The 13,909-nt window shown below is 45.2% G+C and overlaps 1 protein-coding gene across 1 annotated transcript; it reads left to right on the top strand.

Annotated features, from left to right (window-relative positions):
* Nucleotides 1-4,352: 4,352 nt before the first annotated feature.
* On the top strand, nt 4,353-5,833 carry ADRA2C (adrenoceptor alpha 2C). The gene has a single exon (XM_082281636.1). The coding sequence runs from the start codon at nt 4,362-4,364 to the stop codon at nt 5,694-5,696; it is 1,335 nt and encodes a 444-aa protein (XP_082137762.1). The 5' UTR covers nt 4,353-4,361; the 3' UTR covers nt 5,697-5,833.
* Nucleotides 5,834-13,909: the final 8,076 nt, after the last annotated feature.

The following is a 13,909-nucleotide window of genomic DNA, read 5'->3' as shown; positions in this document are numbered from 1 at the left end:
AAGTTTTAAAGGCCCTGAATTCCCCTCCAAAGTAACTTCTGTTTTCTTTATATTTAGTTCCTTTCTTTCGAAATCCAGGACAGTCTACTTATTCTTCAACACTTAACCCATTTTTCTATCACTTTGTACTGCAGGTTATCTTTTTAACTACTCACAGAGATTTCAGCTAACTCATTCTACTTGTTCATGGCATCTTGAGCAGATTTATAACACAAATTTTGTCTCAGAAAGTATATATATGGATGGAATGTTTTGACAGCAGTCAGTTTCTTGTACGGTCGATAAGACTGTAAAATTTTGTCTATTGATGTAAAGCTTAGTTTGAGAGATTAGAGAACACTTCCAGATGTTTAGTAAATCAGGATGTCCTGTAAAACTCTGTTTATCTGAGACACATTTTCAAAGTCACCCAGTTCCCACTGAAAACCAAATATCACCCCTTTTATTAAAAAAGCTGACATATTTCCTCCAAACATGATAACATTGATCTGTGGATGGAGGAATTAATTTTTAAAAAATGCATGGAAGAGCATTTAATAGCATGGTTAAAATTGTGATGTCTTAAAGACATAAAATATAATGACAGAGGTTTTTAGGGGGCAGTATTTTCCACTAACCCATCTGATAAACTAAAGAGGAAAACATTAACAAGCTTTCAGGCCCACAGATGGTAAACAGAAGAGGCAAAACATGTTTGGAAATACAAACCAGCAGTGACACCTTTTTCTCCTAAATCTATGTGTGTGCAAGCACAGCGGTGTGCCCTTGTGACAGCATTATTAAGGTCAAATATTCTTAAATGACCTAAGAGAAGTGTATTGATTTGGGTGTCAGCAGGAATCTTCCCACCAGCTTCAGTGGCTACATTGATGTCACCTTTGGTAATTGATCCTGAATTTGGGCCTGTGTTGAGGGCAGCACTGGCCACTCTCCCAGTGGCAGCTTTAGGATTTCCCAAGACTTAAAACTCAAGTGCAGATCATGGGTCTCCTCTGCCAATGAGCTCTGGTAGCTCAAACTGAAATAAAGGTCAGTCCAACTTGAGAATCCACACAAAAACCAGTAAAAACTGGAGACAACAAACAATAAGAAATAGTTCTGCTCCTGTGGAATCTTCTCAGCCTGCTGTGGTAGGAGGTTTGTGGTTAGATGTTGGATGAGAGAACCAGAGCAGCAGTGACAGTGTACAGAGGGATGGGTATGGCACAGTATCTACTGGATTACTTCAAGAAGCGTGGGTTTGGATCAGTTTAAGCCAAATCCAGTTTATTACCTAAGAGTGCCTCATCCAGCCTTTAAACTGCACTTTTTTTAATGAGAGCCTGTTAACAGCTACCAGGCATAAACTCAAATAAAGGCCAAGCTGGTAACTATAGGAAGGCCAGATGTGAGAATGAACATAACAGTGCAGGGGTTTGGAAGGAAAAAAGGCAGTAAGGTGTCTACATAATTTGCCACGTTCCTATGAAAAAAAACCAATTTTAATTCAAAAGCACAACTACACCTGATTTATTCACTGTTGTTCGCCTTGCTCCTACCTTTGCCTCCTGGCAGACTAAGCAGATTTTCGTGAGACTAGATTTCTTGTGTCTGTGCCTACACTTCATTCACATCTATATACATGAGTGGCATATGGCTCTTTAGGCAAACTGGATAACAGTTACACACAAAACCCAAATGTTATTTCCCTGCCTTTGGTGGAGTTATACACTGAATTGTTTCAGCAGCACAGCACAACTTTAGGGCTAAAAACCCACAACAACACATGCATATTTTACTCCCACTTTATTTTTTTCTATATCCCAGTTGGCATTTTCTCATTAAAAGTGCCAAATAATTGCTCAGACATTTGCTTGTATGATTCCTTTTGTTATGAAACATCTGTATTGACTTATTCTGAGTGAAGTTTTGAAAAATTTCAATTCTTCTTATCTGGAGCCCCCAAATCATTAGCTGAAAGTTTATTTTGAGTTCCAGTTCACATAATTTCAAGATATCCTCGCTCATGACTTTGTAATTACCTTAGCAATTTAACTGAATATCATGAGGTTTTATATATCCTTTTTTTGACAGATCCTGAATCCCAAATGTTCATGTGATTTTGTAGTTTGTATTTACTAAATTTTAAACCCATATTGAACCAGTTAGATCATACATTCTTTCTCCCTAATCCCAGTCACACCAAGTCTTAGACTTCAAATTCTTGCACCTTGCCCTCTCAGATCCTAGATACCATTATGAAACTTCAAAATATGTGGAACTGGCCACAAATATTAGAAAGATGTTTCAGAGATTATTCAGGTCTCACGTTAAAAACATACTATTTGCTTCCTGTTCGAACTTTAAAAACCCCAGCTTCCATTTATTTAATCTTCCTGGGGCTTTCCAAGCTTTTTAAAAGACTCCTCCTAATCAGGTTGCTGTCTGTTTAGGAGGACTTGAGACAGCATATGATTGCAATTTCATTTTGTTCTATATGCTACACTTTGTTTATGTGATTACTGCTTCTGCATCTCAGTCTTCATTTAGAATTTGTTTCCTGACAGTTTAGTTTCAACACCACGTCCTTTCCCTTTTAAATGCCGTCACAACATGTTTGCTGATTACTCTTCAGGTGAAAAAAAAAAAAAAAAACAAACCACCGTCGAGTAAATTGCTTACAGAATAGGATAATAGGATCATAATATCCAGAGGAATTTTCCTTCCTATCAGAACTAAGATTATTCACTTCCAAGCCTTCAAAATCCAATCCACGAAGTCACGCAGAGACAGAGAACGGCAGAGCCAGCGCTGGTAGCACCACAAAGGTGACTGGAAACAGAGTATCCCTTATCACTCCCTAAAGTCCGGGCTATTCTGTTGCAACTTGTTCATCGTTACAAGTACTTTATTATTTTACAAGTTTTACAGCGAAAGTGACTCTCTCTTGGAGGTACATGCCTTCACTAAGCACAGGTTTGCACTACAAAGAATGATCCGGGCAGCAATAAGTGAACGCGTACCAGACAGCAACTCCCTTAGGGACCTCTCTGGGTCCAGGTGGGGCACCGGGGAGAGGCACGGGCCGGCTGCTCAGCCTGGGAATGCCCTCAGGCAGAGCACCAGATCCCTCTCTTTAGCAGGGTGATGACGATGAAGGCGCGTCGGCAGCTCCAGAGTCAGGAACACCGAGCCTGTCCCCAGTGCCCAGTGCCCAGTCCCCAGTGCCCAGTGCCCAGTCCCCAGTGCCCAGTCCGCAGTCCCCAGTGCCCAGTGCCCTGTCCCCAGTCCCCTGTCCCCAGTGCCCAGTGCCCAGTGCCCAGTGCCCAGTGCCCAGTCCCCAGTGCCCAGTGCCCAGTCCCCAGTGCCCAGTGCCCTGTCCCCAGTGCCCTGTCCCCAGTGCCCAGTCCCCAGTGCCCAGTGCCCAGTGCCCAGTCCCCTGTCCCCAGTCCTCAGTGTCCGCACCCGTCCGGAGCCCCCGGCGCTGCCGCCGGACGGTCCCGGCCGGCCAAGGGCGCCCCCCAGCGCGCGAGGCGGGCACTGCAGGCAGAGGCCGCCCGGGCTCGGCGCGCCGGGAGCGCAACCGGCGCCGCCGCTCCTCGCACCGGCACCTGCCACCCCCCCATCGCACCGGCACCTGCCACCCCCCCATCGCACCGGCACCCGCCAGCCCCGGGGCGGCCGCCGCGCCCCCGCCGAGCCGCACCGCGCCCGGCAGAAACACCTGTCCGGCCGCCGAGCGGCGGCGAGCGCCGCAGCACCTCGGCCGCCGCTCCTCCCGGGGGCCGCCGCGGGGAATCTCCCGTCGGGCCGCCCGCGGGGCTCGGGGTGCTCGGGGCGCCGCTCAGGGCGCTCCTGCGCCCGCCGGGGGTTCCGCCGGGGCGGGCGCGGCGGCCGCACCTGCGGGCACTGAGCATGCGCGCGGCGCGGGGCACGCCGCGATTGGGAGCGCGGAGCCAGAGTGGGACGGAGCCGCCGGGAGCCGCTCCATGGGAGTTGATGCCGCCGCTGCTGCCGCCTCGGACCCCGCGCCCTGCGAGGATCCAGCTCCCGCCGGGGACTCCTGCCGGCCGCGCGGCGTCTTCTCCGGAGCCGCGGGCTGCCCGGAGCCGGGCATGACCGGGCGGGCGGCGGGGGCCAGCCGTGCCCCGCTGCCCCCTCGCCGGGGGCCGGGCGGAGGCGGCGCCGCCGCGCTCCCTGCCGCGCCGGGGGGGCGCCGCCCGGCCGTGCCCTGAGGAGCGGCGGCGGCGGCGGCGGCGGCGGGGGGACGCGGGACCGGCGGCGGGGCGCGATGAGGGCGGCGGGGCGGCGGCGGTGGGGCGGCGGGGCGGGGCGGGGGCTCCGCCGGGCTCTCTAGGACGCCGGCGCCCCGCACACCCACCATGGATCTGCTGCTGTTGGTGAACACGAGCCTGGGCTCCCCCAACGAGTCCCTGGCGCTGCCCCCCGCCTCGCCGTCCTCCTCGGCCCTCCTGCAGCCGCCCTCCCCCTACTCGCCGGCGGCCGTGGCCAGCCTGGCGGCGGTGGTGGGCTTCCTCATCGTCTTCACCATCGTGGGCAACGTGCTGGTGGTGATAGCTGTGCTCACCAGCCGGGCGCTGAGAGCCCCCCAGAACCTCTTCCTGGTGTCCCTGGCCAGCGCGGACATCCTGGTGGCTACCCTGGTCATGCCTTTCTCCTTAGCCAACGAGCTTATGAATTACTGGTACTTCGGCAAGGCTTGGTGTAACATTTACCTGGCGCTGGATGTGCTCTTCTGTACCTCGTCCATTGTCCACCTGTGCGCCATCAGTCTCGACAGGTATTGGTCGGTCACACAGGCGGTGGAGTACAACCTCAAACGGACGCCCCGGCGGATCAAGGCCATCATCCTCACCGTGTGGCTCATTTCAGCCATCATCTCCTTCCCACCATTGATCTCCGTGTACCGGGACCCTGAAGGAGATGTCTTTCCCCAGTGCAAACTCAATGACGAGACATGGTACATCCTTTCTTCTTGCATTGGCTCTTTCTTTGCCCCCTGCCTCATCATGGTGTTGGTCTATATCCGCATCTACCGCGTGGCCAAGCTAAGGACCAGGACCCTCTCTGAGAAGCGTACAGTGCCAGAGGGGTCCTCCCAGACTGAGAACGGCTTGAGCCGCGCTGCCGGCGGCTGCACGTCCCTGAGAATGCAGCTGGGAGAGAATGGACATTATTCAGTGCACCACTGGCGCAAAGCCTCTGAGCTGGAGGACATTGAGCTGGAGGAGAGCAGCACCTCAGAGAGCAGGCGGAGGCGGAGCCGGGAGGAGCATCGCCGCAAAAGCAAGAGCCAGTCCTTCTCCTACTCATACTCCTCCAAGCACTCCAGTAGCCGTCTGTCCCGTGCCAGCAATCGCTCCATGCAGTTCTTCTCATATCGCCGTCGCCGGAAGCGTAGCAGCATCTGCCGTAAGAAAGTTGCCCAGGCCCGGGAGAAACGCTTCACTTTTGTGCTGGCAGTGGTCATGGGGGTCTTTGTAGTTTGCTGGTTCCCTTTTTTCTTCAGCTACAGTCTCTATGGTATTTGCCGGGAGGCATGTGAGGTCCCTGAGACTCTCTTCAAGTTCTTCTTCTGGATTGGGTATTGCAATAGCTCCCTCAACCCAGTCATCTACACCATCTTCAACCAGGACTTCCGCAGGTCCTTTAAACACATTCTTTTTAAGAAGAAGAAGAAGAACTTCCGGCATTGAGCCGGAGGGATGGATTTGCCTCCAGCAGGAGCAGAGTTAAAAGAGAAGGCTCAGTGCTGGAAAAGAAGGGAGGGAAGAGAACATGGGGCTTGGGCTTAGGGAAAAGGAAGAGGGCTCGCCCCCTCTCTGGAGCAGGGTGATGCCGTGGGGGTCAGGGATGGTGTCGGGGAAGCTGAGGGCATTCACTGTGGTACAGAATGGTGACATGGTGCTGGAGGAGCAGTGCTGGAGTGTGGAGGGGTAAATGGGGAGGGAGTGATTGAACCCTGATGGAGGGCACTGGGAACCTGCAGAGGAAAACAGGCTGAGACACAGAGTTTGGGAGGCAGTGAGCATTCAGGGGCTCTGGAATTTTGTGGGAAAACAAAAAGAGACATCAAGAGGAAAGGGTTAAATGGCAGTGGTAGTGGAGATTCAAGAATAAATAGGGCAGCTGGGGCCCATGGTGGATTTGTAAGTAAGAAATTGGCTTTTACTGCTAATGTGGGGAAGGAAAGTGCAAAGTACCAAGCACTGACAGTGTTTTAAGTTATGAAAGGATTTAAATGTTTGCCAAAAAAAACCTAAAGAACAATCCAAACTCTTTTCTAAATAAACCTTTGTACTGTTAAAACCTTTTGAATCATGATTTTGCACAAGGGATGAAGTCAAAGCATGGGGTTTTCTTTTCCTTTGGAGGGGTCTTTGCCTATAGAGCTGGATAGGAAATATTTTTCCTATCTTCCCACAGGTTTTGATTATGCAGTGGGAGAAACCTGGGAGTCTCACATTTTTTCATGAGGCATAGAAAGGAGCACATATACCCCATGACCTCATTTCCTCCTGCTGGATCATCAGGCAGTAAATTGCTGCTCCATCCTGCTCACATCAGTGACCTAAGGACCTTGCTGTCCTAGAGCAGATAGTGGAAAAAAAAAAAAAAAACAAAAACATTCTGATCAACTCGCCTAACATTTTTTGAGATTAAAAAAAAAAGAAAAAAAAAAAAATCAAGTTTCCACTTCAATGTGCCCAGGGGAACTTTTCCTCCCCTTTTCTTAAGTCTCCCTTCAAAGGCTAAACTCAGGGCTGGATGCATGCTCCTCTCAGACAGGCAGTTGAAGGCGTTCTGATATGCAGGTTTTCAGAGAAGGAGCAATCACTCCACTACTAATGTCTTTAAATCCTTCATATTTACAGTCTTAGAGCAACTAAATCCTTTATTTTTTAATGAGAAGCATACATTGCAGATTGTCAGTGGTGTATGTGAACAAATCCTGAAAGGAGGTGCAGCTGTTTTAAACCTTTAGTGTTAATGTTGCTTGCTTTCCCTTCTTCTGTTTGCATTTCTAGCTTATGGTTTTAGAGGATTTTGTTGGGAGGAGGGGCAGAAGAGGGGAGAATAGTTTGAAAAGTTATTAAAGCAAACTGTATTTCCCATGGGTTTATAAAGTGTCATAAACTGCAGTAAAGGAAATGAGAGACAGGGACTGGTGTCTGTACATTCATCACTGAATGCATACCATGTGTAAGAGTGAGCTGAGCATTTACATTCCTTCTTCAGCTGTGCTGCTGCAAGGTGTGTTTTCTGTTTGTGGAGCAAATACTGCTCATTTCTATGTTTATCACTCCTTCCATAGGCAGCAGGATTTGGCATCTGCCTCAAATGAACCTTTCCACAGCAAACAGTTCTTGGAAAAAAAAAAAGAATTAAATCTAATCACATATGACAGTCTTCTTAAAACAGCAGAATTGAATCTATATCGGAGAATCATCAGATATCCCCTTCCTTACTCCCTCTGTTCTATCTGGGAGGTGACTGTAGCCTCTCTTCTCTTGAAATCTCTGTAGCATAAGGAGAAAGAATAGAGCAATCACTTTATTTCATCAGTTTTTCATAATAAGCATTTGGGTCACTTAACCCTGGAAAAGGAGACTGTCAGTTACTGAGGTTCTGGTGTTCCTTCAATAGACAATTTAACTCAAATTCAAGTGGGAGTTCTGCTGAAGTAGGGACTAGATGATTGCACCAAATGCATTAGAAGTTTGCTTGGTTTTGCTAAAGAAACAACTGAGATATTTTCAAAGTTCTAAATCCGTAACTTATCAGATGCTGTCTTGAAATAAGGCCCAGAGTGTGAAAAGATTTGAGCTTTGTTTAAATAACAAATGGTTTGGTGCAAATGCATACCTGAGATAAAGGAGAGATAAAAATAGCAACTGAGAGGAGGAAATTACAAGCCATTTCTCTTTTGCAAAATGGAGAGTTCTTATTAATGTTACATCAAGAAGAGCTGAAACAAACTCACATAATTTGTAGGTAACAATGTAGCTAAAAAGTTCAGGTTTGTTTACTCTGAAGAAACTATGTAATCACCAGAGCAACCAAAGCAACATATGGTACCTGGCTACTACCTCTGAGCTCCTGGATGGCTTCATTAGAGGTACCTGTTCCTGCCAAATGAAGGTCTGCTTTTGTCACTTAATGCTCCTTTAGAGGGGTTTTGCAGTCTGCAGACTCACAGTGGTTTCACTGCTTTCGAAATGAGCTTTGTAGCCTGTAAACACAGTCCTTCCCCTTTTTTCTTTCCTTGAAAAATTCTTTAGAATTCAAGCAGTCTATGGAAATGAAATTTAAGTGACAGTCAGAGTTCAGTGAACATAAAATATATATGGAATGACTGATGTGCCTTAAAAGTAAGTTCTTTGCAGTAAAAGTGTTCTGTGGTCATTATGAACATTAAAAAAATAATGTTTCTATTTTGTTTTGCACTTCCGAATGTTTAGAAGGGATTGATGCAGATACTGAATATCCATGTGCAGCAACATAGTTAAAACCAGGGTATTTCTATGGTTTTAATTTTTATTATCACAGTTACTCATCTGATTCAATGCCTCAAGAGGATCTTATTTCTTCTGACATAAATAAAACCTAATATTCATCAATAAAGATGTGCAGTTTACACCCCTTTTAAGTGCATTTCCCTCTAAATTAGTGAATACAGGATTTCTATAAAATTGTTTTTAATGTAACTACTGAATAGGCTTCTAGTAAAATGGGGCTGATTTACTTTTTTTAAGTACAGTGTTCTCTTATTACTTGTAATAGCTGAAGACTGGAATTTGTAACATGTTGTGGTGTTAACTTTTCATGAAAAGTTTTCAGCTCTGCTACTCACACTGTGATTGTGCTTCAACTGTAAGTTGGCTAATAGCATATACAGAAGAAAAATAGTTCTTTGCTTAAGAAAAAGGGAGACAATATGTTTAAAATGTGCTGAATTGTTTCCTTGATCAGACATGATAAACTGGTTGAAACACTCACTCTCTACTGTTGTAGAAGAATTAAATATTTCTACTAAGCCATATCGATTTTAACAAGTACCTGATCTTTAACCCTTCATTTTCTCATTTCACCATGAAGCAAAATTTCTGTCACTCATAAGTGAGAAGTTGATGTTTCATTTTCAAAACCAATTTTTTGAACAGTGCTGTTTTTGGTTGGGTATTGAAATACCGAACAATGTAACTTAGCTGGAATGGGAACTCAGTGCTGCTGTCCTTCAGCCACCTCTGTGGGAGTTTTGCATGAGTGAGAAATGCAGAATTAGCCTCTTCGGGGCTTGAGGCAGATGGAAGGGGCCTTATAAATAGGAGATTTGACAGGATCACAGCTTTAAATCATTGTCTGAAATAAGAATCAGGCCCTTGTTGCTCTGTGCAATCTCTGTTCAGAAGACTCATGTTGCTGCAAGAGCACTGGTGATTTCTGACAAGCAGATCTGAGGTGAAAGTCTACATGCAGCTTTGCACACATTGGCCTGTATCATCCTTTGTGAGTAATCCCAGAAAACTTGAGCGGAATTTACTTGTGAATCAGAAAGATAATCACTGTGGGCAAGGACTTTAGGAGCTTCCTTAAACATTGCCTCTTTTTTAGTAAGTGTGCCCGAGGAATTCAAGCAAACATTTGTGTGTAAATGTAGAACAGAAGGAACACAGTCCTCTCTGCTTAACTCTTGACTACCGTTCAAACCCATAGAAGATGTGAATTAAGGTTTTTTTGACTATATAACCAGGGGAACAAACCCTGCTGTATATTTTCAGTATAAGCTGCATGAAGAGCATGATGTGATTGCATCTGTTTTCCAGAGAAGAAAACTGTTGGTCTGTGAGGGTTGGTATTGGCTAGAACCGCATCTGAGAATTGTAAGGATTTTGTAGGAACTGTTGGTAATGAAATGCATTTCAGGACAATGTTCTGACCTTAAACTATGACTGCTTTCAAGAAGGAGAGAATATCTACAAGCTGTGCAAAAGGAAGACCAGATGCTATCTGTGAGTTTGTTTTTATGGTTGCTCATTATGACCTTGTTGGTGAGCAGAAAGTAACTAGACCCTTCAGAGAAAAAGCCTTAATTTGGAGGGGGAACAGTGCATGAGGAAATGGCTACCCACAAACTGAGGGAATTAATATTTCCGTGCCTTCTTTCTACTGTAGACCAGTACAGTGGAGGAAGTCAATAGGGAATGTAAATTTGTCTTCCAGATCTGTGGGTCAGGTGGGCCATACAAAAGATGACACAGGAGAAAGCAGAGATAGGATTGCTCACTTCAGTGTTCAACACCGAGCTTTAATTTGTCCCTTGTCCTTGAAATTAAGCCAAAAATACAGTTTGGCACTTGGACCCAAAGGCTATGTAGCATCAATAATGCTGCACTGAATATAGTCTAGTTTTAGCAGAAAGCATCAGTTCATATTATACATCCTGCACATGTCTGTTTCAGGGCAGAAGTAGGAGAGTTGGACACTTAAGTCATGTGAGAAAGGAATAATCAGCAGTTTGAAGAGTCACAGGTATATTGAAAAATATACCTAGATCCTATTCTGATAAGAGAGCTGGCTTCAATTTTGTGGGTACCAATCACTTTGAACTCCTAAGTAATTAGGGAGGTAGAAAACATGGAAACAGTACAAATACTGCTTCTCAAGGAAACAAAAAGTGGCAAATGGCTCAGAGTCTTGTTCAGATCTTTAGGCCAGATGCCCAGTCCTCCAGTGGGCTGATAACTGTTACTGGGTTTTGTGGGAAAGGCTGAGGTGTCTTCAACTCACAGTGACTATCACACTTGATCTGAACTAAGGAAATACCTACAGTTGGTACATTGCCTTTGTTCAAAGTGGCAGCCCTTAGAGTGCGACAGAAGACATTTTAAGCAGTTTATCTCCCCTCTGGCACATGTTCTTCACTATCCCAAACATTTTTTAATTCAACTGCGCAACAGTTGATAAGGTAGAGAAGGATTGTCAATATCTTACAGAAAAAAAGACAGAGAGGCATGGAAAATAGTAGATAATAAAACCTGGTGTCTTAGTCCTGACCTAACATCTTACCATGATACCAGTCTTTCTTCCCCCAACCCCTTTCCTTCTTTTGTAAAACAGAAATTCATGCAAAACTGCAGAAGCTTATTTTAAATAGACTACACCAATGATACTGTTTACTCTAGAAAAAAAAAAGAGCTTTTCTGTCAATAAGTAGCCTCCTGCTGTAAACCAATTTTCTTTACTACACTTTGAAAAATCTAATGAAAAGTAGACCAGCACTTAATTCAATTTGTCTATATGTACTTCCCTTAACAAAAATGCTTTATTAAAGATCCTGAATGTAAAGGACGCAAATGAAACGTAGGTGCCTGCTACATCAAAATCAATTAGTCGTGTTTCAGCATTTTTGTGAACAGCAGTCATTCATTTTGCATGATGCTCTTTCCTGATAGCTCTGTGCTGACAGAGAAACCTGCTCCCCCTGTTGACAACAGCAATAAAATGAGGATTCATATTTGCCTCCATTAACTCTGTTAAGTCTCCTCTAATACATTAAAAAGCAGGCTGCTAGAAGTAGGTCTAGTAAGTGACACGGATCAGGGTAACCTGACTGGTTCCAAGAGGTACAGCACTTAAATGAGAGGGTCACCCTAGGCTGCAGGGATATGCTTCTCTTGGTTTTGTTCTCTATGCCTTTGACCCAGCATTGCAAATTATTTGCTCTGTAGTGGAACATTTTCAGCACACCATCCCTTTCAACCTCATCTGCTGGAGTAAGAAATTAATACTGAGGTCTCCCACTTCCTCACTGAGTGCTTTCACTGATAGACTATTTATATAGGTGATGCAGCTAAAATGCCTTTTCTTTTGGCACATAAATGTTTTATTTGATCGAGCTTTTTATCTTTCAGTAGACTAACACTCTTGTTCCACAAAGACATTCTCTATCTGGAAAGCAAACACATGTCAAATACTTGGAGGAATATTAGAAATCCTGAAAAACCCCAGCCATTCCAGGTAAATTTTAAAAGAAAACACCACAGCTGAACTAAGGAAAAGGCTTAATTTTGTCTCTGGTGGGGATGCCCTATGTGAGACCACCTACTCTGGCATGCCTCTGATCAGATTTGGTGCAGTGTGTGCAGCTGCACTGAGAGGAGCAATTTCAAGTGTCCAGCAAAGATTAGAGAATGAAAACATGCTTATTGAATCATTTCACATTATAGCAGACACTCTCACTTTGCCTTTCTGATCCCTTTTTGCACCCTTTAGATTACCCCTTGCTTTCAATCTGACTGCTGTGCACAGCCTGTGCTTGCTGTGCCTTTCCATCGAATGCCTCAGTGTACAAAGGGTACATGACACCTTCCTCCTCTCAGCTGTGCTGGGAGGGTTCTCCAGAAGACACCCCGTGAGGTGCTTCCATGTGGTGCTGTGCCATATATGAGCACCTGGAGTAACAGGAGTTACTGCAAGTTCTTGACTGACTCCAAGCCACACTGTTTTATTGCCAATAAATGCCTGTGTGCAGAGTTTCAAAGTGTCTATAAATGTGCATTCCCTAAGGTTGGCACTGATTTGTTTACATCAGCAGCAATTTCTGCAGGTAATTAAAGGGAGACTTTTAGTCAATCCATCAGATGCTGCTTTGGATCTGACACATGGTACATCAGAGAAACATGCTGTGTTTTTTTAAGAACACAATAAGCAATAGAAGTGATTAAAGATTCCTGGATGGCATGTTTTCCTGTAAAAAAAAGAATGCATTTTGATGAAATCTGATTGTTCTTTAAAGAATGTGTCTGGTTTACCCCATGTATAATGGAAACCAGGAGACCTTTAATCAGCTTCTGGGGGCCAGACTGCTCACTGGCTTGGCTGCCTGGCTCCTGGGCAGACTGCTGGGTGAGGTGCCGGGAAGCCGAGACTTCCAGGCTCCTGGGCCCTGGCAGCTCGGGCCCCTGGGTTTATGGACACTCAGCTCAGCTCCATTATCACAGTATCTAAGTGCTTCATAACTTGTTATACTTTGTCAGTGCCTTTATGCATTAAGGAGTGACTGCCATGCCCTTTTATCTGATGAGAAACTAAAAGATTAATGGCATTTAGGTAGGTGTATTGTAAAACCCTTCTGTTTTATGTGGATCTTTCCAGTTGCAAACCCACTATTGATTGTCAGGGCCCTGCTAACTCCAGTGTATAAAATCCCACCTGTGCTCTAAAGTTCTGCTTCTGCCTCTGTGACTGCCATAGGTCCACAGAACTTGCACACAAATCCCATCAGGATACACAAACTCAATGTGTTTCTCCTTTGCTTGTCCCCATCTGGTAGGGAGTTCATGCAGTTTGGATATTGCAGAATAAGGAAAAAAGAAGGCACTACCTCCAGTTTGTAGGGAAGCACTGATATTGCTGCCATATCTTTAAGGACTCTGGGGTTTTATTCACTAGTGCTGGATTCACACTACCATTTCTAGATTCTTGTATTTATTGTTCATTGAACAAGTACCCTCAGGGCATAACTGACCTACGACTTATACCCCAGAGGGGTGGACTTTTTCTGTACTCCTGGCAAAGTACAGAAATCATAAATACTATTAAAAAAATAAATGACCGAAGATTCCCCCAAACTAGTCCATTGATACAGCCAATCTTATTTACGTGTTAAGGCTCAAATTCAGGTAAATTTAAAAAAAAAGAAAAAATTATAACCCCGGGGATCTTTCATATGTCCCATTTCTTTTAGTGCAGGTCTCTCAGGATACAGTTTGGATCACTAGATCAGACTTTTCTCAGACTTTGAAGATCGTCTCCCTTGAGGTTACTGAACCTCTCTCTTCAATAATACAGAAATTACCTGGAAACTCAATGAAAAATAAATGTTTAAGAGTCAAGAAATAGCACA

This window comes from Coloeus monedula (genome assembly GCF_965178545.1).
Source record: "Coloeus monedula genome assembly, chromosome: 5".
Classification (NCBI taxonomy): Eukaryota; Metazoa; Chordata; class Aves; order Passeriformes; family Corvidae; genus Coloeus; species Coloeus monedula.
The sequence above is the reverse complement of the archived record's forward strand: the minus strand, read 5'-3'. Positions and strand labels throughout refer to the sequence as shown.